At 58.3% G+C, this 25195-nt stretch overlaps 1 protein-coding gene across 2 annotated transcripts in view; it reads left to right on the forward strand.

Annotated features, from left to right (window-relative positions):
* Nucleotides 1–25195, forward strand: part of ASS1 (argininosuccinate synthase 1) — a 52121-nt gene that overhangs the window by 9435 nt on the left and 17491 nt on the right. For both annotated transcript variants that reach the window (XM_082696037.1, XM_082696036.1), the window contains exons 5-12: nt 3783–3971; nt 9691–9747; nt 11771–11845; nt 14916–14986; nt 15518–15548; nt 20550–20640; nt 23442–23526; nt 24146–24210. In XM_082696037.1, coding sequence (XP_082552163.1) covers nt 3783–3971; nt 9691–9747; nt 11771–11845; nt 14916–14986; nt 15518–15548; nt 20550–20640; nt 23442–23526; nt 24146–24210 — 664 coding nt within the window. The remainder of the gene's footprint in view (nt 1–3782; nt 3972–9690; nt 9748–11770; nt 11846–14915; nt 14987–15517; nt 15549–20549; nt 20641–23441; nt 23527–24145; nt 24211–25195) is intronic.

Below are 25195 nucleotides of genomic sequence, written 5' to 3' on the forward strand. Positions count from 1 at the left end.
TCCATCTATCCAACCATCATCCATCCGCACATCCATGCATCCATCCATCTGACCATCCACCCACCCATCCATCCATCCATCCATCCATCCATGCATCCATCCATCTGACCATCCATCCATCCATCCATCCCACCCATCCATCCCACCCATCCATCCATCCATCCACCCATCCATCCATCCATCCATCCAACCATCCATCCACCCATCCATCTATCCATCCATGCATCCATCCATCTGACCATCCATCCATCCATCCCACCCATCCATCCATCCCACCCATCCATCCATCCATCCATCCACCCATCCATCTATCCATCCATCCATCCATCCATCCAACCATCCATGCATCCATCCATCCATCCATCCATCCAACCATCCATCCATCCAACCATCATCCATCCATACATCCATGCATCCATCCACCCATCCTTTCATCCGTCCTTCATCTACCTACCTGCCCATTCCTCTTTGATCTCTGTCCCTCCTTCCATCCACTCTGCAGAATCAGAAAGTTCTAGTTGAGTTCAGTGCATTGGCTGAGCATCTTATCATGGGGCGGGCAGGTCCTCTGCTGGGTACAGAGCCCAGATGGTGAACAGAGCCAACGTGGTTCACCATATAGGCTCACAGCATGAAGTCTGAGCTGCTCCCATGGGGATGTCCCCAGCACCCTCGCAGGGAACCTAACAGGGGTGGTGTGAAAGGCCATCAGCCCACCTGCTTGGCCAGAACTGGTTCCCTGTGTAGGGTACGTCTGTGGGGTTCTTGGAACCTGAAAAGAAGACTGGCACATAGTAGGAGCTCAATTAGTACCTTAAAATGAATGAATGAGTCCCGCATCCCATCACTGGCCATGTGCCTAACACTGGATATCCCTCCTTGGTCAAGAGTCCCCTGAGTCTCAGAGAGAAGAATTGTCCGAGCAAGAGATCAGAAAGTGCAGGAAGAACGTGTGAATGTTGAACATGAGCTGGGCTTTCACATAAGCTGGGCTTTCGTGTAAAGATTCGGCCTTCGTACATTACCCTAGATCAGTAATCCTTAACTTTGTGCCCTCAGGGGCTCCCATATACTTTCTTTTTTTTTAAGATTTTATTTATTTATTTGACAGACAGAGATCATAAGTAGGCAGAGAGGCAGGCAGAGAGAGATGGGGAAGTAGGCTCCCTGCTAAGCAGAGAGCCTGATGTGGGGCTCCATCCCAGGACCCTGAGACCATGATCTGAGCTGAAGGCAGAGGCTTTAACCCACTGAGCCATGCCCCAATATTAACCCATTTTTATTTTTTATTTTTATTTTATTTTTTTATTTATTTATTTGACAGAGAGAAATCACAAGTAGATGGAGAGGCAGGCAGAGAGAGAGAGAGGGAAGCAGGCTCCCTGCCAAGCAGAGAGCCCGATGCGGGACTCGATCCCAGGACCCTGAGATCATGACCCGAGCCGAAGGCAGCGGCTTAACCCACTGAGCCACCCAGGCGCCCCTATTAACCCATTTTTAAAAGAAAAACATTAAACACCTTATAGGTTAACGTAAGTGACATTTTTACCTCAGAAAAGTATTCCCAAAACAAGAGTTTTTTGTAAAAGTAGCATTGGGTTACATTTTTATAAACCCCTTTAATGTCTGGTTTCACAGAAGACAGGTGGATTCCATAGCCCTGTCGCCATTCATTTTGTGATGTGTTGTTTTGGTTTGTGTCAGGAAAAAATATGGCCTCATGAATGTAACAACTGGAAGAGAGAGGAGTATTTTATTTTTTTAAAGATTTTTCAAGAGAGGGAGCATGGGTGTGTGAGTAGGGGGGAGGGGAAGAGGGAGAGGGAGAGAGAGAATCCCAAGCAGACTCCTCATTGAGCACAGAGCCCAACGTGGGGCTCGATCCCAGGACCCTGATCTCATGACGTGAGTCGAAACCGTAAGTCAGACACTCAACCGTCTGAGCCACTCAGGCACCCCAGGAGAGGAATATTTTAAAATCCTTTTCAGAGAGTTGGAGATATCCTTGAATACCACATCAAAAGTCAACAAGGGGCAGTTTCTTAAAGATCAGTGCAACAGGGAAACTGAAACCCCACAATGAACATTTCATGCATTAAAATCCACTGGTCCATCTTGCCCTGCAGATGGATTTTTTTTCACCATGCGAGATGGTGCGACATCATGCGTTGGTCCTTTAGAAAACTATTATCTCATTGAGTTAGGCAGCTCTCCCAAAATTCGGTATGTTTCATGATAAAATATCAAAATATCACATTTGTCAGTCTTGCCATTACTCAGAAATATGAGAAAGCTGTCAGATGCAAGTTGCCCATAATTCTAATTTTAACTGGAAAGCCCGAATTTTATCATTGGCAACAAATACTCAGTTTTCTTCATTTTTGTGAAACTGTTGGCCAGACGCTCAAGTCTGAAGCACCATAATTTGTCTATCATTCTTTCCAGTAAAAACAATGTTCTATGAAAAAAAAAAAAAAAGTGGCTAGTTGAGCTTGTAACTCACTTTGGAATGCAACAGAAGTGTTTTGTGTGTATTTCACCTTCTGTGCTCGAGATTCGACAAAAGTCATAATTTTTTACGGCTTCAAGACAGATCTCAAGTGAAATCTTCATTGTGGAGTGGAGGCCTTGGGAACGCAGTGACCATGTCTCTGCCCTGATTTATGTTTTGAGTAGCCATCGTTGCTTTTGCAAATTCAGGGTGAATGTCAACCTGGTGAAAAAGGAAAATAACACCTTAGGATCACTCTAAAAAGTCTTTTTGATTTTTTTTAAAAGATTTTATTTATTTGACAGACAGAGATCAAAAGCAGGCAGAGGCAGACAGAGAGAGAGGAGAGAGCAGGCTCCCCGCTGAGCAGAGAGCCCGATTCGGGGCTCGATCCCAGGACCCTGGGATCATGACCTGAGCCAGAGGCAGAGGCTTTAACCCACTGAGCCACCCAGGCACCCCTAAAAAGTCTTTTTGCTCCGTCTCCCTGAAAGGGTCTTGAGATGTCCAAGGTCTACGTTTTGAGAGCCATTCCTCTAGATTAGGGCTTCTCAATCTTGGCACTATTGGTGTGTGTGGCTGGCTGTCCTGAGCAACGTGGGATGTTTATTAGCATCCTGGCCTTCACCCATGAGGCACCAGAAGCCCTTTCCCCCAGCCCATCTGCTGTGACAACCAAAAATATCTCCAGATGGTTTCTGGGGAACACTTCCCCTGGGGGATAGAATCATCCCTGGCTTAGAGCTTTTGTGGATAACTCTCTACTCTGGACTGCTCTAGGTCTTAGGTGACAACAGGTTCCATCTGGGGCCCAGAATGCTGTGCTGGGAGGGACTTAAGAATCACATCCAGGGGCACCTGGGTGGCTCCATTGTTAAGTGCCTGCCTTCGGCTCAGGTCATGATCCCAGGCTTGTGGGGTGGAGCCCTGCATTGGGCTCCCTGCTCAATGGGAAGCCTGCTTCTCCCTTTCCCACTCTCCCTGCTTGTATCCCTCTCTCATTGTCTGTCTCTCTCTGCCTGTCAAATAAATTAAAAAAAAGAAAAAAGAAAAAACACCCATATCCAGTTTCAGCTAGATGGAAATTAGGATTGATTAGTGATGTCTGCAATGAGTGCAAGAAGGGAGTAATAGCACTGTATGCTAGGATTGATTGATGATGTCTACTACAGATACAGAAGGAATAATGGAGGTACCTCTTGCCAGGCATTAGGGAGGCCCCTGGGGCTCTGTCGTCTGGCTGGCCTCCATCCTTGCCAAGCCTCCCTCCCATGGGCTGCTCTCCCCGCAGGTGTTCATCGAGGACGTCAGCAAGGAGTTTGTGGAGGAGTTCATCTGGCCCGCCATCCAGTCCAGTGCACTGTACGAGGACCGCTACCTCCTGGGCACTTCGCTCGCCAGGCCCTGCATCGCCCGCAAACAAGTGGAGATCGCCCAGCGGGAGGGAGCCAAGTATGTGTCTCACGGCGCCACAGGAAAGGTGAGGCAGCGGATGCAGGGGAGGAGGGGCAGGGTGAACCTGGCAGCCAGGGTGGTCAACGGTCCTTGAGCAGTCGCACACTTTGCCAGCCCCCCACCGTCCCCCACACCCCCGAGAGGCAGGCATGATGGCCGGCAGGGTCTGAGCAGGAGGACCAGGATACGTAGGGGTGGGTATTGGGAGTGGAAGCGGCTGAGCTGTGGGTTCCGTGGGCGGGCTCTGCCAACAGTGGGAGCAGTTTGCAGACTCCACATGGAGGCTCAGGGACATCCCCCACCCGCCCAGGTCACACAGCACAGGTTGCCACACGATGGTAGTGGAAAAGGCTGGGGAAACCCGCGTTAGCAAAGAGGGGGTGATCCCACCTGTGTGGCCCTTGGGGAGGCCCTTCCCCTCCCCCAGCCTCGGATTCTTCATTTGCAAAACGGGGATGGATTGGGGAGGGGCAGGGGGCTTCCTGGTCTTAATTTGCACTGAGGGCTCCATCCCAGCACCGCACCCTGGCCGGCTCCAGCCATGGAAATGGATTTTCTCTCTGGGCTCTGGGGCCTGGGTGTGGGCAGGGCCGCACTCCCGCTGAGGGGGCTAGGAAGGCGTCGTTCCGGGCCTCTCCAGACTTCGATAGCGATGGCTGCGCCCTTGTAGACACACGCTGATGTTCTCCAGGCCCACGGCTGTCTTCTCCCCGTGCACTGTCCCTCCTCCGCCCTGCAGGCATGTGTGGTTCTGTGGTTCCTTTTATAAGAACCCCAGTCATGTGGGGATTAGCACCCACCCTAGTGACTTCAACCTAACTCCATCACCTCTGTAAAGACCCTATTTCCAAATAAGGCCACATCCTCGGGTACTGGGAGCTGAAGCTTCAACTTCTCACCTGTGGTGCACCCCCGACTTCCAGGCCCCACGTGGACAGTGCAGACTGAGACAGAGCCCTGTGGGGCACCAGGCAGGAGAGCCCTCAGCGCCCTATCCCACAGTCCAATGTTGGCAACTCTTGTTACTCTGAAGATTGTAGTTTTGGGCTCTCAACATCACTGGACACCATCACAGGCCAGGACTTGGCTCCCTAACAACCTCACCATCAGTAGACTGCACACGTCCCAGTGACGGGGAGCTCACTATATTACCGGCACCCTTGTGCTAACCTGACCCAGGCTCTGGCTCTCTGGGATTTAAAGGCACTTGCAGCCTCAATTAGGACCGAGGACATGCGACTGCAGAGTAGCCTTGCAAACAAGGGTGACCCCGGTTCGTGTCTCTGAGAGCTCATGTGTTCATTCATTCGTTGGGCCATAGGTCAGCAAGCTTCTGCTGGGCCTCTAGAAAGGGCTGGGCACGAGCTGGGTCTGGTGTGGAGCTCTTGGGCTCCCCCTGCCCTCAAGGGGAGGAGAGGGGATGCGTGATAAGGCGGCTGCCAGAGCAGCGGGCAGGGGAGGGAGGGCTGATTATAGACATTGGCCTTGCAGGATGAGAAGGGTGTGCCCGGCAGAGGGATCCGTCTGTGCAAAGGCTTGGAGTCAGGAGCCTTGAACTACGGCCTCCCTGGGAGCATGGAACCAGAGCCGGCTCCATCAGGGCTGGCTTCATGTTGAGGGCCTACAATTTGGAGCACAGGGGGGGGCCCCAGGCCAGATGGGGGGCACCCAGTGATTTCCCCAGTGGGGTGTTTGGGATTGTTCTGGACTCAAATGGTGGGCTTCTATGGAAGAAGGGAACTGGCAGGTTTCTCACCCAGACCCGTGGCCCTAGCGCTCACCAACAGCCTAGTCGTGAGCACCTTTGGAGCAGGAGGCCAGAGCCAGGCTGTTTGGACAGGGATGTGCATGTCGCCTTCCACTGAGAGCTGTAGGGCAGGGTGGAGCAGAGCCCAGAGGTCCAGGACTCAGGGCTTAGGGCCCATGCAGTTGTGTTCAGATCCCGGGTCGCCTGCTTTTGGGCTGTGTGACTTCACCCCCATGAGCCTTCATTTCCTTGTCTGTAAAATGGGAGCAAGTGGAACTAGCTCATGGGGCAGTTTGGGAGCGATGAGCAGGATAACTGCAAAAGCGCTCGGCACAGGGCTGGCGTGCAGGGACGGCTCGGTTCACTCGGGACCGGAGGGGACTGCCTCACTTGTCTGAGGGTCAGACCTGTACTGGGGGCTCCTGTGGGCAGAGGAAAGTCAGTGAGAACAGAAGTCAGTGCGGAATAAAGCTTCCCAGCCATCTCATTTGCGCATATTGAAGTGGGCTGAGCAGTGAGCACCCTGTTCCTGGAGATGTTTAAGCGGAGGCCAGATCAGGATTCTGGAAGGGCTTGTACCCGGAGAGGGTCCCTCCAGTGGTAGCCCCAAAACTGAGAATGGGTGGCATTCAGGGCTGGTGGAGTGAATGTGTGCATGTGGCGGGTCTGGCCCTGGTTTGGGAGATTCAAGGGTCTTGGGAGACACACACCCCCTACCCTAGCCTCCGCAAAGCTGCCAGTAGCCACCTGCTGCTGTGTGCGCTTCTCAGTTTGACCACAGGAGGGCACCAGAGGCTTGGCTTTGAGGCCTTGGGTTGGGCTGCTGACTCTGGAAAGGCCATCACCCCCCAGGATCCTAGGGTCCTACCGGGGGGTCCGCAGGACTCGGGTTCCGAACAGAACACCCCCTCCAGACGTTCTTTGGCCTCCAAGACTAGATGTTGGAAGGCCTTGGGAGGGGAGTGCTACCCTGGATCTCTATCTCCCCTGGGATTACTGGGTAAGACATACTGCTGTGCCTTAGTTTCCCGTATTTACAGAAGCAGGGAGAGCCACCCCCCCCCCAAAGTCTCTGGAGACAATTTCCTAGAACTGAGGGGTGTAAATAGGGAGAGCCAGGCAGGCCCGGGGTGGGGTCCAGAGACATGCCAAGTTTGCGGCAGGAAGTTAGGGAGCAGAGGAGCCGGTGGCCTGCCGTGGCTTATGGCCTGGTGGCTGGGGGCCAACGTCTGTGACTTTACATTCTGGGAGGGGGGCTTCTGGAACAAGTGTGGGCGGCTTGTGGCCCCAGGTGGAAGAACCGAGGCCGGGGGGTCAGGCCGGCAAGCCCAGAGAGACACCAGAGGACCCTTGGCAGTTTTTGGCAAGGGGGTCCCAGTGCAGAAAAAGCTGGAGCATTAGCAGACGGCCGGGGCTCCCCCCACAGGTGGAGATGCTGGCGTGGCCAGTTCTGAGGCTGTGGCCATGTGGAAACTCAGCCCCCAACCTTCCCCAGCTCCTGAGTCGCTGATGGAGGAAACCAGGGCCTCGGGAGCCCCCGTCCAACCTCCCAGAAGTCGCATTCACGTGTGTGTTCATTCTCCCCGAGGATTTATCCAGCACTGGCTCTCCTCCATGCATGGGCTCCGGGAGGCACCCAGGAACTTAGGAGCCCTAACCCAGCAGGGGGTTGAACCACAGGGGAACAAGAGTTAGCCAGTGACACCAAGGGGGAAGGGCACCCCAGGCCACAGGAACAGCCCTTGCAAAGGCCTGGAGGTGGGAGGCAGCATCCCTCCCAGGGCCCAGCCAGGCAGCACCTGCTGCAGAGCTCAAGCTGGGGCTCACCCTCCACGCCCCACCCACTTCCCTCCCCTGTGGAGAGCCGCACAGAAGCTGGGGTAGCCCTTCCGGGGCCTCCCCCCGCGCAGTTTTGGAAAAAGGGCCTGGAAATATGAGCCAGACTCTGGCAGGGGTACGGGGAGCAGTTTTGTAAAAGGCGCCATCTGTATGGTTAGCCCAGGAACAGATGGGCGGGCCCCCCACCAACCCCCACCCCCTCTGGTCCCTGTGGGTGCTGCACCCACACTTACATACGCCTGTACGTGTATCAGCACGTGGACACACATGGTGTGGAGGGTGCAGCTCTCTCCTGTCCCGGGAGAGCAGCCAGGAGCTGCCCTGGCGCACAGGGTCCTGGGGCTCAGTGGGCGGGGCGGGGGGACTGGACCCACCTTGGCTCTACATCGGGACAGAATTTGAACCAAGGGAGGCTGTTTGGCTTCTGGGAGGGTCTCTGACTCTGGAACAGATGGGTGTCCCCATGTGGGTCTGAATGGGCAGACAGCAGGCCTGTCCAGGGAAGCACAAGCTGCCATTGTACTAGGGGAACATGAAGCCGTGGGGGTAGAAATCACCAGGAGATGTAGCACCCTGTGCGTTCCAAGTCTGACATGGATCTGCCTTTCGTGGTAGCTGCCATTGCTGAAGGAACTGGGCTGGCCATGGGGTCCTTGGGCACATGTCCCTGGCTGTGCTTCAGTTTCCCCACCTGTAAGGCAGGGATAATAATAGAGCCTACTTCTGGGGGACTGCTGTCAGCTGTGAGGACTCAGTGAGTTTAAGTCTGGAGCTCGGACCAGTCACCTGAAGGTGAGGTCTTAGGACAGAAATGTCTGCTGGCTGTGTGACCCCAGGCAGGTGACATCACTCCTCTGAGCCTCGCTCTTGTCATCGGCAAGCCGGGGTGCATACCCCACTGGCCCCGCGTGGCTCTATCCCCAGTGACAGCGAGCGCCTAGTGGGTGCTCACGCCAGGGCTGGGCCGGCGGGCAAGTGGGGTGGCGGGTTTGGCGCAGCTCAACCCCCCCTCCCCGAGAGGCACAGGACGGTGAGGTTGGGGGGCAGCCTCAGTCCCTGGGCTCCTGGCTCCTCCGCCGAGAGGGGCTGAGATCTGCGTTTCCATGCCGCCTGACAAGACTCTGGAAAATAACATGTCATTCCCGCCGCCGCCTCGCTGGGCCCGTGCAGTTTTCACAGTAGGCGAAAGGTCCCTCTGTTATTTCCACAGCTTAAGTCCCCCCTCCGGGTGCCGAGCTGATGGGAAGCAGGCAGGACGCTGGCAGCCCTTGCGTCTGCATGCCAGGGAGGGGGGTCACACAAGGCTTCCGTCTGCAGCGGAGGACGTGGGCGCAGAGAGGCCGCGCAGCCCTTGGGGGTGGGGGCTGGGGGCTCTTGAACTGGTCCCTTCTGCTGGGACCTCAGCTTCCCAGAGCAGAGCCGAGGATAAAGGGCCCTCAGTGGTCCCCTGGTTCCACCCATTCCCTGCCAAGTGGCAGCGACTGTAGATGGGGAAACTGAGGTTCGCCGAGGCAACAGGCTTCCCAGTTTTATGGATATGAGGAGCGCAAGCACCACGGAGCCCGCGCCCCAGACTCGGGCTCTGGATTGGCATGGTTGAGGCCAGGCGGGGAGGAACACTTGAGGAAGGAGCCGAGATCTAGGCAGCTGGGGGTTGCCTGGGGAAGGACCGGGATCTCAGCGGGGCCAGACCCCCGGCCTCAGGCACACGCACGGCCCCTGAAGTGTGTACATATACGACGGTACGTGCGGGTGCCCTGCCACATCCCCAAATGCCTGCGTCCCCGTCCTGCCACACGCCCCCGCACACGTGCCCCCCCCCCCCATACACACACACGTCACACAGCACGATGTGCACAGAAGTCTCGGCAGTCACACCTGGGTGCCCGGGGAGCCCTGTGTTCCTGTCCTGACTCTGCCCGGAGGGCAGGAGCTGGGCTTTCCCCTCTAAGACCAACCATCATTTTTCAAAGGGAGTATGCACCGTGGGGGCTTTCGAGGTTGGGGTAAGAGGAGAGCCATGCAGGGGGCCTGCCCTGAGCAGCCCCCCAGTCCGAGGTCGGCAGTCGTGAGGGGCAGCTCCTGCCTCCCGGACCCCCAGGCCCCCGCCCCCGCCCCTGTGCTATGGCTCCTGACCACCCCCTTCTCCGTGTTCCAGGGAAATGACCAGGTCCGGTTTGAGCTCACCTGCTACTCACTGGCCCCTCAGATTAAGGTAAGATGCTGCCCTCCCCTCGGGGTGGGTGCTGGGAGCTAAGGTCCCTGGGTGGGGGGAGGGCAGGGTATGGAGTCCGGGAGTTTCCACAGACAGGGACAGAGGGCACCTGATCCCCCGGGTGGGTGGTGCCCGTCTTGCTGTGGAGAGACCGTGGGTTCATGCCAGACGCAGGGGACCGGCACTGTCTCTGACCATCAGCCCCTCCCAGAGGTACCACCTAGGGGTCTGGGGAGATGAGAGCGTGGGACAGAGAGATGCGGCGCCTTCTGGCCAGTGTCCTCAGTGTTCCCGGATTTAGCTTCTTGGGTGCAGGCTGGGACATTGCTGCCCTGTTTCTGGGGTTCTCATAGCCCACTCAACCCCGGTCAGGGTCACCCAGCTAAGGCCCTAGCTCTGTCTGTCTGTCTGACCTCCAGCATCCTGGAGCCCCTCCCTGGGGTGGGAATCAACCGCCCCTGCCCATCCAGCCTGACCTTGGCCCTGGGCCTGTGTCCCTCTGTCTGTCCATCCACTCCTTCCCTCCTTCCTTCCTTGCTTCATTCGGTATGCACCAGGCGCCCACTCAGTGCAGGCCCTGGGCCAGGCTCCTGGCATTCAGAGCCATAGTGTGTAACCGATGTGAGCCCTATGGGGATTTAGATTTTTTTAGCGGCCCCGTTAAAACAAACAAACTAAAAAGAAAATTAAAAAAAGATAAAGAGCAACAGGTGACGTCATTTTAATGCTATATTTTATGGAACCCTGTGTACCCGAATAGTCTCATTCAATCTGTCACGGAGATGAAAACATCCATCGTGAGCTGTGTTCCATTCCTGTCCCAAGTCTTTGACATCCGCGGCAGCCCGTCTCGGGTGGCACCGGCCACATCGCTGGCCCCAGGGGCCATGGGTGGCTTGTGCCACCGGACTGGGCCACACTGGCCTAGGTCTAAGCTCCTCAGAGGTCACTTGGACCTCAGGCTGAAAAAGATTTGCCTTCTAAGGTCTGACAGGGCCCTCGGGGAGGAGGGGGGTCCCTTTTTTTCCATCTTTCTTCCTTTCATGCTTTTTTAAGTGGAACATCTTTCCCTGTCCCTTTAACCAGCCGCAGCATCTTGCTGGCTGGGAGTGGCCTGGAGCTAAGGCGCTTCGGTGATCCCTTCGGACCCCAAACACTGGGCAGCTGAGAAGTCCTCGGAGGTGGCCGCGAGCTGGCCGCCTGCAGACGGGTAGCCACAGGGGCTTTCTCCTGACCCCCGCTCCCTCGGTTCCCACAGTAGCTTGGGGGGCCAGGTGTCCTGTTTCTGAAACTTTGTCCATAGAGGGCAAGGCAAGGGGGGCAGGCGGAAGGCCACAGCTGGTTTCTGGGAGCTCCCAGGGCCGGGGCTTCTCATTCTAAGGCAGGGGGCAGGGGTGGGGGTTGCCCAGGACAGCTCACCAGCAGAGGCAGGGGCCCGGCTGGCTCCAGGGCTGGGTGGGGGCTCTTCCTGGGGACTGCCTTTCCACCTCCAGGCTGATGGAGCTCCTGTGAAATGAGCTCAGTGCCCCCAGTCAGGCTCCCACGCCCCCTCCTTCCCCACCCCCAGCGGCTCTGGGGAGCAGAGGGAGAGAAAGCAAGAGAAATGGGTAGAGAGCACCGTCTGATGTCCAGGCCCCCCGTCCCGGAGCAGGAGCCTCTGCAGCCCTGTGCATCCCCTCTGAGTCCCCAGGCCATGGGAGTGGGGGTACTGGCCTTGCCAGCAAGAAACACGAGGCCTGTCAAGGTTGAACCCCAAGTCTCAGAGAGACGGAAGCCCAGAAGGACAGGGACCCAACTAGGGGACGCAGGGCCTTCCTGCCACAGAGCCCGGGCCACCCCCAGTGTAGCCGGTCCTGTCCTTCCCCTGCCTAGTGGGGCACCTCTGCCTGCATGGGCTGTATCCTCGCTGGAGACCCCAGGTGAGCAGTGGGTGTCCCAGGCCCCTCAGCACAGAGGCCGGCTCTGCCGGGTCAAGGGCCCACAGGTGGCTCTCCCGCCACCTGACCCCTTGCCCCGCACCCAGGTCATCGCCCCCTGGAGGATGCCCGAGTTCTACAACCGGTTCCAGGGCCGCAATGATCTGATGGAGTATGCAAAGGTATGGCTGCGTCTCCCCAAACACCCTCAGCCCTTGCCTGCTGCCCCCAGGGGCCTAGCCCTCTTGAGGGGCAGACTGGACAAGTCGCACCAGGCTGGGGGCCGATCCCCGTTCTGGGGCAATGGTAGGAGGGGGTGGGGGGTGGGGGGGATACTGAATCTCTGCCCATGCTGACCCCGCCCACTGCAGCTCAGTGGCACCTGTTCCCGGAGGGGCGGCCCCCGCAGAGGTGCGGTCACTGCCTGGGCTGGGCATCTCCACGGAGAGTCCTCAGTCTGCCTCCCCTTCTCCCTCCGCCCCTGTGGGAGGTGTGAGGGAGGTGCTCTCTGGCCGGCAATTACGGGGCTGCTCATTGTCCCCAGCTCTCTGTCGGGGACAGGTAGGCGCTCCGAGGGGCCGTGGCAGACAAAGGCTTTTGTCGAACCAGCCCTTTTGAAGTACAAGTTGCAATAAAACATATTAGAAGTTTTGCATCAAAGGTCCTTAGCCGCTCCCCGGGGTCCCTTTCTTTTTAGCGACTCGATGGCAGCCCTTGACAAACAGCCTCAATCAATCAGACTGGGGAAAAGCAACTCGGTGCACACACCAGAAAATTGCTCGGGTTTTAAATAGCAGTCACCGGGGCTGGCTGTGAGCTCCTGCAGCAGCCAAGGTGCCGCGTGGCAGGGGACGCGGCGGGGACCCAGCCCGGCCCCGGCCGCCAGCATCCCATTAAGACCTGGAGGGCTTGGAGGAAAGATCTCCTGTACCATCTGTTGTTTTATTATTAAGAGGGGAGTTTACAAGAGCAAGCCCATATGTTGCCAAACAAATTGTCAAATCGCAGAGCTATTAAGAGAACCGGGGTGGGTGAGGCTTCCCACCCCCCTTCCTCTCCTTGAGACAGAATATGGAGCCTCGGTTCATCTTTAAGAATAATGAATTGGAACCCCCGCCCCGTTTCACTCCTGGTTCAAGAGAGGGCCGGGGTGACCCGTGCCTTGCCCTTCGCTTCCGTTAAGCCCCAAACAAAAGCGACTCCTGGTGTTGTCCCAGCAAAGATGAATTTCAGGCGTGTTGTGGGCCCGCCTTCCCAGATTTGGGGGGAGAAGTCCCTTCACGGAGCTTCCGTCCCCCGTAATCTTGGAGCAGGAAAGCATGGTGAGGAGAGGGGCCCTGGCGGGGTGGGGGCGGGGTGTGTGGGGGGGGTCCCAGGCCTCGGAGCCTCCCTGGGCGGCTGGTACCGCATGGAGCTCTGGGGAACCTGGGCACACTCCGGGAGGCCGCGTCTCTGCACCCAGGAAATGACCAGAATGACTGAGCAGCAAGTGGGCTTTGTCCAAAATGCAGAATCAGACAGCTGATTCTGCCAAGACAGAAATCAATGGCACTTTGAAAACCCCCTGCTTTCAAGACCCGCAAGTTGCCAAGGCCAAAAGGTGCGGTAGGAGAGTCACACACACATTCACTCCACTCCCCCCACCCATCATCCTGTCGTAAGCATCGTCACCGTAATTAATTTCTTTTAAAAAGGCCAGCGGACGAGGGAGGGCCTGGAAGGCAGGGCCGTTGCCGGTGTACTTGTGGGAAGGTGGTTTTGTTTTCTGTCCTCAACTGCAGTAAGAGTTTCTCGATGGGGGTGGTGCAGGCGGGGACAAAAATCTCTCTGGTCAAGGGACTATTTCTGGCATACGTGTGTGTCTCGCTGCAGAGGAGAGCTGCCCAGCCTGTCCATCGCCCTTTCCTCCCTGCCTCCTCTCCTTGCTCCCACCACGACAGTGGAGGCCCCGTGGGAAGGAAGGTGAAAGTGTTTCCAAGCCCCCCCCCCAAAACAAAGGCTGCGGGGAACCCATCTGCTGGCTCTCTGGGCCCCCAGCCCTGGGGTTCCAGCTCTTGCCCGAAGTCGTGGTCACAACTCGGGGTGGGGGGTGAGTGCCCCCCCCCCGATATTGAGCAGCCTCTAAATGAGGTGTCCCTGTTTGCCCACGTGGTTTAAATTGAAGAGTACACAAATCCCAGAATAGACTTGGCCAGGTTCTAGGACCTTGGCCATGTGTGGCCCCGACAGGAGAGACAGGGTGATGCTGGTGGGGGCCACAGGGACCGGGGCTGGCCAGGTTCTAGGACCTTGGATTGGGGGGTCAAGGTGCTGAAAGGGGCTTGGGAAGCAAAGCGTCCGGTCTCACTGCCTTACAGAGGCCTGGGAGGGCCACTTAGCTGCCTTGTGCCCCCTAAGAAAGGGAAGCAGAATGTAATGTGCATGTTGGATTCCAACCAGGTGTCAAGCCGGGACAGCACAGGGGGGCTAAGGGGTCAGCCTTGTCCTTAATCCCAAAGGCTGAGTGAGGTGGGCCTTCAGAGTGATCGCCAACACCCTTCAGACCCAGGGTCAAGGTTGGGATGAGTTTTCTCCTTGAACAATGGATTGAACCATTTGGAAGCCAGGCTAATTGGAACCACTAGGGGAGGCTAGAGCCGGTAGGGGGTGTAGCTGGGATGTTCCTTAAAGGGTTGCAGAGTCATGTGGTGATTGTGCAAGGCAGGGGGACAGGAGTGGCTCCAGAACATGCCGGGGGGGGGGGGGGGTACCGTAAACAGGTGCCAGGAGCTAGGAGCCCTTTCCCCAGGTGATACTGAGTACGGTGCGGGCGCGCGCCTCGGTTGAGATCTACAGTGGAAGTTTGGGCCCTTCCCACACCCCAGCTCATGGGGGTCGCAGAGGGGTGGGTCAGCAAGTGGGAAGCCTCTGGGACACTGCCTGGCACACCCTAGTGCTTCAGGGCCCACAAAGTATAGACTCAGAGAATCTTCTGGAAGGAACCTCCAAGGTCAGTGTCCACTCCATGATATCTTAGACACAGAGCCTTGTAGTTTCTGCACGGGCGTGTCCAGTAATGGGGCCCTTGCTCATTCCCCAGGCAGCCAGGGCTGTGGGGAGGGGAAGGAGATGGAGGGGTGCGGGTCTCGACTGCACGAAGACCAGAGTTTGGGGAATGTCCACAGCCTCATAAGAAAACCAAGGCAGCTGGGCATGGCTCTCAGGCCACCTTCAAGCTGCCTCACGCTGGCCCCGTGTCACTTCTCACCACAGCAACACGGAATTCCCATCCCGGTCACCCCCAAGAACCCATGGAGCATGGACGAGAACCTCATGCACATCAGGTAAGCGAGACGTCCCACCTGTGCGCTGCGCTGCCCCACATCTGGGAGCACCTGCCTCCCCAGAGCACCTGTAGCCTTGGTAGTGGTCTCCTCCTGCCCCTCACCCAGCGCTCCCTGCTGCTGCTGCTGCTTACTCCCTGCAGGGCTGGGTTGGGGTGGGACCTGGTGTCAGGGGGTAGATAATAGGCACCTGCCCTTGGCTGGGGTATCAGGGAGGGCTTCTCGAAGGAAGTGACATTTGAGATGAAAACTTCAAGGATGAGAAGGGACTGACTGTCCAAAGTGCGAGGGGGAGAGTGTGTTTAAAGCAGAGAGAACAGCATGTATGAAGCCCCCCGCCCATGGGAAGCCCCAGGCTCCTTCTTGCAACCTGCAGCGCCCACAGCCAACCGTGGGAGCCCCAAAATGTTCCGGGCAGGGTTAGCTGCAGTTGCTCTGCCAGAGAAAGAAAAGCAGACCAAGCTTATGTTGGGGAGGGTGTCTCGCTGCCCCTCCCCACCTGATCCCCTGTCTTCCTCTCCCCCCTTACAGTTATGAGGCTGGAATCCTGGAGAACCCCAAGGTAAGCCCCCCACCCCCGCAGTCTCCTGTGAACGGCGCTACCCGTCTTTGGTAGTAGCGACTCCGACTCCGTGCCGATGCTGTCTGATGTGATGGTAGCCTAATTTGAAATTTCACGGGGGCCGGGTGTGGGCCTGGGGCCCGACCCTTCCCCCAGCCCCTCCTCCGCCTGCCTACTCCACACTGCTGCGTTTTGAGACCCCCCCACCCACCCACCACACTCTTTCTAATTGCCACTGGGATGAATAGGGGAAGGAAATATTTCAGGGCAGCATGGAGAGAGTGTGTGATTGTAAGACAATAAAGAAGCAATTAGGCAGATGAGACACTTGTGGGAGGGCCCCCAGCCTGTGCCTACCAGCTCTCAGGCTGCTCCTGCTGCACTGGGGTTGGGGGGTGGGGGGGTGCCGGTGGCACAGATTAGAGCCTCGGGACCCATTTGTCTGGGTTTGTGTTCCGCAGCCGCCCCAGGCAGGCAGCCCTGATCCCCTGTCCCCAACTTCGTAGACTGGCCAGGCTGGGCCTCGGCCCTGTTTGAAGTTTAGGATTTCTGTCCCTGGGGGGGGGGTTCCCTTTGTCTCTCCCCCTGCCACCATGGGAGATGGGGTGGGGGTGGGGGTCCGGCAGGACGAAATCCATCCTGGGAAGAGAAAAATCTCTTTGTCCCTGAGGGAATGTGTCTTGTTCCCTGGCGCAGCCCCACACCCAGGGCGGCTGGTTTGGGGGTGGGGTGGGCTGCTTGTCTGACGTTCGGGAAGAAGCGTGCTCGGGCAGCTGGGCCCGGGGGATCCAAGAAGGCCAGCTGGAGCGCAGGACGCCCCCGTGGTGTTGGGGAGGGGGAGAAAGCTGGAGCCCGGGCCGGGGGTCCTGGGTTGGCTCCAGCAGGGACCCAGCCGCCCGGTCAGCGTTAGTGACAGTGAAACAGCTACCAGCAGCCGATTCTGGGACGAGGCCTGGGTTTATAGCATTTTCTTGGCTTACTTTCCTTGGCTGCTGGCTGTACGCGCCCTCGTCTTATGGGCGAGGAAACCGAGAAACCAAGGCCCAGAGAAGTGACTCACCCCATATCTCTCAGGAGCCGGCCCTCCTGCCTCTGCGGTGCCCCCTAACGCCGCACCACTACCCCTCCCCCCGCCCCACCGCCCCATGCTCCATTCTGCCCAACCGTGTCACTCAAGAGAGCCCGCACCCTTGCCCCCTAGGGGCTGATGGCCCCATGGGGCTGCTGCCTGCTGGCCACAGGTTTTTCCAGTTCATGCTCTGTTGACCCCACGACACTCAGGCCAGCCACCCCTAATTAGCCAGTCAGTCAGCACCGAGGGGGGCCGGCGAGGCTGAGCCCTGCAGAGGCCAAGCTGCACATGGGCCCGCACAGGCCGGCTGTCCGGCTGTCCGGCTGACCGCTCTACCCCCCTCCCAACAGCCCATAGCGCTCTCACCAGGACTCGGGGAGCAGAGGCGCAGCCAGAGGGGAAATGGCCCCTGGGGCCAGGGCTGGGGGTCCAGATGGCTCTGTGACCCTGGGCAGGTTTTTCCCTTCCGGCCTCCTGTCTCAGGAAGGCGGTGGTTGGATGAGTTGGTGCCAAAGAGAGACTTTTCAAGGATTCTGCCGTCGATTGATCACGGTGGGAAGGTCGATGCATCAGTCACCCTGAGATAAGAAACCAGGTCTGCATCCCGATGCTTCCACTTATTGCTGTGCACTCTTGGGCAAGTTACGCAACCTCTCTGAGCCTCTGATTCCTCCTGCCCACAGTGGGACAACCCAGCCCCTCCCTTCTGCAGCACAGAAGGCTCTTGGCCTATCCCTCCACCTCAGTTCTGGATCGAGCCAGGGGTCCTTCTCTGCCTCCTCAGACGGGCTCAGATTGTTTCTGGAGAAATGGGCCAAGATCCTCCCAGGACCCCTCCCCGGGAGCAGGGAAGGCTGGGCTGGGTGTGAGAGAGAGGAAACCTCATTCCCACTGAGAAGTACAGGGTGAGGCTGAGGAACCCAGGCTCTGGCTTTCTGGGCCTGCCCTCCTTTGTCAGGGAGCACCCCCAGGCTAAGCCTCAGGACCCAGCCTTGCATCCCCGGGGGGTCCCTGCCCCCCCCACCTGGCGGACATGGTCCTCCGGATCTCTGGAGTTAGGAGGCAGTCACTAGGGGCTCTGTGTTACCCTCCAGAAGGAGAGTTCCTGCGCACCCCAGCCCCACCGCCCTGGCCCCCTCGGGAGGAGATGGGGAGACAGGGCTTAAGGGAACCCGGTGCCCCCTCCCCCTCTCCAAAAAAAGCCCCGAGACCTGCCGAAGGGAGGGTCTGAAGGCAGATGGTGGAGCCATTTTCTGCCTCCGTGAGGGCTGATTGAAGGGCAATGAGGCAGCTAATGCGAAGAAAGATAGAAATTTACTTGCTTTAACTTCATACGGCACCGAGTGAAAGAGTTCATTCAGTTGCCGGGCCGCCATATCTGACGGATGAATAAACCATTTGCGGCATCGATCATGCCTCTACATCATGGTTTAGTTCATGGGCCATTTGCTTCCAATTTCTCCTTCTCAGCCCTGTTTCATGCTTTCTTTCGTCCTCCCCCCCCACCCCACCCCCACTTTCTCTCTCTCTTTTTTTCTTCCCTCTCTTCCCTCCCCCCAACACCCCCCCCCCAGATGACATTGGAAGTGAGCCCTCCCGCTGGGTTGGATAAATAGAGGGTATTGATACTCGGCAACAAACTATTTGTCATTTGAACTGGGCTTTTAGGAGGGCGAGTAAAAAGAAGGCAGGCGCCCAGCCACCTCGGAATGCAAAGCAAATGTCGCTTTATTTCTATTTAGTTATTTTATTTAATCGGCGCTGTCAGGGTGTCGGAAGCCACGCCGGCTGCCTCCGACGTGCACCGTGGAGTGCGCGTCGCCCGTCCTGCGGGTCTGCCCACCTCCTCTCTCCTTCCAAGGGCAGGCCCGCTCATCCGTTTGCGGCTTCCTGGAGAAGCGTGGCGGGAGAAGGTCAGGCGGGCAGGTGGAGATGGGAGGAAGCAGCTGTGGGTGGAGGTGTGGGGGCTGGCAGTACCGCTACCCTGTCGCTACCCTGTTTTGAGTTCCTCCTGGGCGGGGGGCTGGCAGTGGGCCTCCCACCACCCCCCGCCAGGCAGGCAGGGAAAGGGGCTTGGAGTCACGTTGGACACCCAGAGACCCAAGCCCTGATTCACTTTGCCTTTTGGCCAAGGGTGGTTGGTCATCGGGCCTGTCTGTGCCCAAGGAATCCAGTGCTTGGCAGACCCAGCCGGGCCTGGGGAAGCTCGGCATTTCTCTGAAACCACCCGAACCCTGTCCCCATCCTTAATGATGCTGGCTCTCTCTGGCCAAAGCCCTTGGTGCTGTTTCTTAGCCCTTAGGTTTCTAAAGTGGCTGGGAAACAGCAGGGGGTGATGGAAAGAGCACTGAACAGGGAGTCTAGAGTCCCCACACAGTGGGGCTTCCACACTACTGGGGGCAGGCACTATGGTGTGGTCAAGCCACTTCTTGGCCTTGGTTTTCCACCCGGTCCATGGAGGCTTCGGGTGTAGGGTCCCTAAGGAACCCTTTCCCTCTTTGGGTCTGTCTTTGGGGCCAGTTCTGGGTCCTTATTCCCACCGGAGAAATGGAAACAGGAGGGGATACAGCTGGCCCCACATCACACAGCAGCCGGGAGGTGCCGGGTCCACCACAGGCCACTGTCTGAGCTCAGACGTTAGAGCTAGAAGGCCCCGCCGTCGCCCTTGCCTGGGACCGAGATGTGCCTAGGGGTGCGGGAGCCAGGGTGGCTGGTCACCTGGATGTAGAGCCAGCAAGTGAAGTGACCACAGGTGAGGGACCCAGGGCACTTCTACTCACCAGGCCTCCTGCCTCCTGGCGGGGTCGGGGACTCTTCTGGGAGGCCCTACCCGGAGTCCTTCCCGGCTGTTGTCCCCACCTGCAGAGCAGACTCTGGCTCGCACCTGGTCCTCCCTGGCGTTTGCTTAAGTAATGTTCATGTCCAGTAAAAACTATAAAAACTCTCTATATGCTTAAGGTGTCCCTCCCCCTTGGCCTATATTTCTTCACTTATAGATAAGGTGACAGCACTTGACCTTCTTACCCAGCGGGGCTGCTGTGAGCCCAAAGGAAGCCGCAGACGGACGGAAAGTAACAAGCGAATGTCCACAGGGTCTCGAAAGCAAAGATTTAAGGGTCTGTCCCAGGGCATCCCAGGTGGGAACAGCTGGGTCCCGAGGTGCCTACAGCAGAGACAGAGCAGTCAGGCCGAGAGGTGCTCCCCAACCTCCTTGGTGGCCAGGGTCCAAGCACAGCTTGGGGGGCCCCTGGGCCTTGGGCTTTGGGAGCCGGGAGGGACTTGGAGAGCCCCAGGCAGCCAGTGGCCCCCTCTACACGCTGCTTCAAGACGAGAGGGCCGTTTTCCAACACGCCCAAGGAAAAATATACATAAAGGTTGATGTGTTTTCAAATGGGTTTTTGCTTTGCTCTTCTCTTTTCTCCCTGTGAGTATTAACCTCGAGGACCCCGGGGACGGCTCGGCTCGCCAGAGCACCTGCTGGGGTCACGCGTAGTCATTAGCTTTGCGGTCAGTGCAGAATAAACCCCATTTCCCCGCGCCTGGGAGAGCGAGCGCCCGCTCCCCGGAGGCCCATGACTGCCTCGCTCCTCCAAACTCACACTTTTCTTGCCTGACTTGTTCCTTCGCTGCTATTCTACCTCCAGCTGTGGGGGCGTCGAAGAAAAAGATGAGATCAAGTTGAGGGGAAAAATTGTCTGATTTCTTGAGCCCTTTGTTTCCCAGGCCCCTGGCAAGCGGGGGCCGGCTTCGGGCTGGGGACTAGGAGGCCCACGGGTCTGTGTCAGTCAGTGGCAGGTGCCACAACCCCTGGTTCTGGGGAAGGGGTGCAGATCTCCGTGGGAGGTGGGGTGCAGGGGGTGTGCGGGGACCTTGGGGCACGGCTCGGCTCCGGACACCCCATCCTCCAGCCTCTTTCTGTCTTTTGTCAGAACCAAGCACCTCCAGGCCTCTACACAAAGACCCAGGACCCCGCCAAAGCCCCCAACAGCCCTGACATCCTTGAGATCGAGTTCAAGAAAGGTAGGTGCCCACCTGTCGGGACTCTTTGCCCTCTACCTGGGAGCCTGGGCACGAGCCCACTGCATCCCTCCTGTGTTTCTGGAAGTCAGAGCTCAGGTGGGGGCTTCAGGGACTCCTAACCACCCCCTTCCCAGGACGGCGTGGTCCGTGAAAGCCTCCAGACTTGAAAGGAGAGCACCTTCAGCCGCCCATCATGTGGGCTCATGGACACCAGGTCTGGAGTGAGAGCATTCCAGTCCCTAAGCGGTCACTTGCCAGTTGCTTTGGGACTTTGGACAGTCACTCAGCTTTCGTGGGCCCCACTGTCCTCTTCTGTAAACTGGGGATAAAAACACCGGCCGCCTGGCATTTTCACAGGATAGAATGTGGTCTGTAAGGCATGTGTCCTGTACTGGGCCCTGGCACCAAGGAGAGGTGCTCAGTAAATGGTGGGTCTTAGAGAGCCTGCCTCAGGGGCCCCTCTGACCCCCAGCTAAAGCCTAAGCTAGACCTACACCGTACGACCACCCCTTCACCCCAAGTTCAAAAACTGCCAGTGTTTTTGCTCCCTTTGGCCATGGGTGGGTGTCCTGATCTCCTGATCTCTGTCGCTAGCAACAAGACGCGTTTGCTGGCCTGACCTGAAGGCCCAGTCTTGAGCCTGGCACCAGGCACACCTCTTGCCATGGAGGACGGAGAGGAATGCAAGGTGTGCCTAGTGATGAGAAGGGCAGGACCAGGCTCAGAGTGAGGGCTCAGGGCACCCAAGGAGAGGACTTATCCTGGCAGCTGGAGAAATCAGGGAGGCTTCCTGAAGGAGGTGGTGCTAGGCAGGACCTAGAGGACCCAGGAGGAGGTGTGAGGTCATCCCAAGCCTGGGCAGGGAGGATGGACAGTCCATCCACAAGCCGACTGCCTGGGCTGGAACAGAGCAGAGGGAGGGGGACTCGTCCCCTCCCAGCAGACCTCAGGGACCGAGGATGGGGAATGGGAAGTGGGGGTGCAGATCCCTGCCCTCACTCATCCTGCTGTGACCATGAGGCCCCTCTGGGCCTTGGGCTCACTTGCCTCTAAAATAGGCCAAAGAAATGATGCTCATAGGTGTCGAGTATGGTGTGCGGAGGGAGCGGGGAGCGGAGTCTGTTCATGTTTGAAGAACGTGCCTATTTCTGGCCTTTCCTGAGAGACGGGCCAAACCAGTGGGCATCTCCATGGCTCCCCCCATCCGTTCAAGCTGTTGAATTTCACACCACTTGGAGACCCAAGGGTCCGTGGGCTGGGGCCCCTGACTCGAGCTGGAGCCCCGAATGCCCGCTTTGTCTGACCTGGGCCTGGTCCGCAGGCATGGGGCATCATCTCGGAGAAGGTGGCGGGATGGCCCCTGGTGGCACCTCCGACGGGTCCCCCCAGGGAGCCTGGGTGAGGGTGGGAGGCGGGCAGGAGGCAGCGGGGGTCCCGGACACAAGGCTCTGGCAGCCTTTCCTCCAGAAATAGGGCAGCCCCAAGGGCTGAGCGGGAGAAGAAACGTGATCCATTTTAATGATTTGGGGACCGTCTGGAAAAAAAAAAAAAATAGACAGGAGGAGCTGTCCCCGACTACTCCCATTCACCCTCTAGTTAATTTATTTGAAGTTTTAATCTAATTATTAACTATTTTAAAGGCTAAGAGGCTTTCTCCGGCAGCAGCACCAACAATGTCGGCTCCTCTCTGGGGCCGGCCCCATCCACGGCCCCTGCGAAGGCCATAATAGGACCGGGAGGGAGAGAAAGGGAGAGGGGAGAGGCGGGCAGTGGCGAGAGGGGCTTAAGGTTCATTATTGGGCAGACTTACATTTAATAGCAATTTACAACCAAGTTATAAAACCCCTGGAAATGGGGGTGAAGAATGGCGAGGTGACACGCCTTGAGGGAAGCCCCTCCAAGCGGCGCCTGGCTTAATAAAGACTCGAAAGCCGCTATTGAGGCCTGATTGGCACCCGGTTGCTGGCGACATGGTAATGAGCTGGGCAGATGGGTGGAGGATTATCCGCCAACTTTGAACAGCTTTCCTTTGTCACTGTTACAGCTCTCTTGTTAGCCCCCTAATACATTTATTGCTCATTTCACACCGCTCAAGAAAGTGCCCCTTGCTATTCAAAGTCAACCCTGAACCCACCCACTGCCCCCCTCCCTGCCACCCCCCTTGACTCGGCCCTGCTCTCCCCTCCGCGAGCGGCAGCCGCCTCCCTCCGGCCATCCTGCCACCCCAGACCCGACTTCTCAGAATTCACCGCTGCCTGAGACCCCTCGGCTGCCCGAGCGGGCACCGCTGCACCCCAGCCATCAGCTGGCCGGGGCGGTCTGAGGTGCGGGGTCGGGGGCTGGTTGGGGCGGGCGGCGCTGGGGTCCACCCGACGGCGTGGCAGGGGGCCGCGAGGGCGTGCGTGCATGTGCAAGCGGGGGCGCGCGCACGAGCACGAGCTCCGCGGCCAGGAGGCCTGGGTAGCTGGTGGGACAGAAGGTGCCCGGGTAAGACAATGGTGGAGCGTGAAATTCAATTAGTTCAGGGCTGGTTCCAATTTCACAGCCCCTAAATGCAAAAGGGACGGAGAGAATGGGAAGGGGGGGGCGCGTTTTTATTGCATTTTCCCTTTCATTCTGGGGGGGCGTTCTCGCCCCTTCTCTCCCTCCAGCAGGCCCCAACCTGCACAGGGCTTTTCAAGGAGTCATTTGGAGTCCATATCTGTCAGATCCATTTAAGGCGTTGCGGGCGGAGGGAGAGGGCGGGGTGGCAGGCAGCGAGCCCCTGCCCGCTGGCCCACTGCCCTCTCCTCCCGCCCTAGGGGTCCCCGTGAAGGTGACCAACGTCAAGGACGGCACCACCCACCGCACATCCCTGGAGCTCTTCATGTACCTGAATGAAGTCGCGTGAGTGCCCACGGCCGGCCAGGCCTTCCTGGAAGCTAACCGCCCCCCACCCCGGTGGCTAGCGCTGGCACTGGGCGGCAGGGGCTGGGGGGTGGGCATTATGCCTGATGCTCACGGCCTGAGGCTCAGGGACTGAGAAGGCCAAGCGGCCTCGGTGCAGCCCACAGGCATGGGGTCTCCCGGTTTGATGGGAGCCTCTGGTGGCCTTCAGCCTTGGAAGGTTAATAACCCCCCCGCCCCAACCCCAACAGGGTCTGCCAGCCCTAGGGACGGTCCAACTAGAACTTCTGAGCTTCCTGCCAGACCTGAGCCCCAGACAGCAGGAGAGGCAGCAACGGTTAGGGCTGGTGCCACACAAGACCCGAGAGCAGAGCCAACCCGTTGTGTGACACAGGCAGTCCTCTCCCTCCCTGGGTCTCAGTTTCCCCACCTGTCCAGTGAGCCGTTGAAGCGGGTGACCTGGCTCTTTTGCATCTTTGGCCCCGGGATGGTGCCTGACGCCCTGAGTGGGGCTCCGGCGTCCTGCCCCTGAGAGCCCAGCCAGGGGGGTGGCATCTGACCCAAGTCCTCGCAGCAGCCGTGACAGCCCGTGGTTCTCAGGGACCTGTTCTCCCCCCAGGGGCAAGCACGGTGTGGGCCGCATTGACATCGTGGAGAACCGCTTCATTGGGATGAAGTCCCGAGGTGAGTCTGCTCTCCGCCCTTGGGGGCGTGTCTCAGCTCCCGGAGACCCCAGAGGCCCTTCAGAACCCTCTCCCATTTGGGTGTTGCTATGGGGGTGACTCTGGGCTCGCTCCTTTCCCCCACCAGACTGTTTCTCCCCTGGGAGGTGAGGACAGTGGGCCCTTCGCCACTGACTCTCAAGGGCACGATGAGAAGTGCTGTGCTGTCCTGAGCGTGTGAGGAGGAACCTGGGGGTCCAGGAGGGGCTCGGAGGAGAGGGGAGGCCAGGGACCGGCCCGGAGGCCGGGCTCTGCTGTGTCCTGGGCGCATCGGCCAGGTTTGGAGGCTGACTCTGCAGGGCCGATTTCACGGTCATTAAGGCTGCTCTGAGGTGGTGACCAGCCCGGCAGGGCAGGAGTCCCGCCAGGGGTGGGCACTGTGGGCTGCGCTGGTGGTGGGAGCCGGCCAGGGCCCTCCCAAGCAGGGCACAGGCTGGGTGGGGCTTGGCCTCTGCGTGGAGCCCCTGCCAGGACTGTCACCGCCTCCCGGATGGACCGGGAGTGAAGAGAGGTCTGGTGCCAACCAAGCAGGTGCCTCTATGCTCTCTTATTAACCAGAGCCCATGGGTTTCTGTCGGTCCCTCGCCAGGTCATCAGACCACACCCTCCCCTCCCAGACTCAGTTTCCCCATATGAGGGGATTTCCTATCCAGAGAGCCAATGGCCAGAGTTAGCCCCCTTAGAACAGGGTGCTGGTCCGGCAGACAGGAAGTGGGTGTCCTCACGAAAGCTCGCCCTGCCTTGCACGACGCTGACCTCTGACTTGTCCCCTCTGGGCCCCATTTCCCCAAGTGTGATGTGGTGGCCCTGGGCATGGGGGTCAGATCCTTCTGACTCTGACCTATTGGGATTTATCGCGAAAGGTGTGGGGAGGGGGGAAGTGAAGCGGCCACTTTGCCTCTTTCCTGTGAGTTGGGTTTTTTCCCTCCTCAACACAGCTACTGTCT

The sequence above is a fragment of the Mustela nivalis genome (genome assembly GCF_964662115.1).
Source record: "Mustela nivalis genome assembly, chromosome: 13".
Lineage (NCBI taxonomy): Eukaryota > Metazoa > Chordata > Mammalia > Carnivora > Mustelidae > Mustela > Mustela nivalis.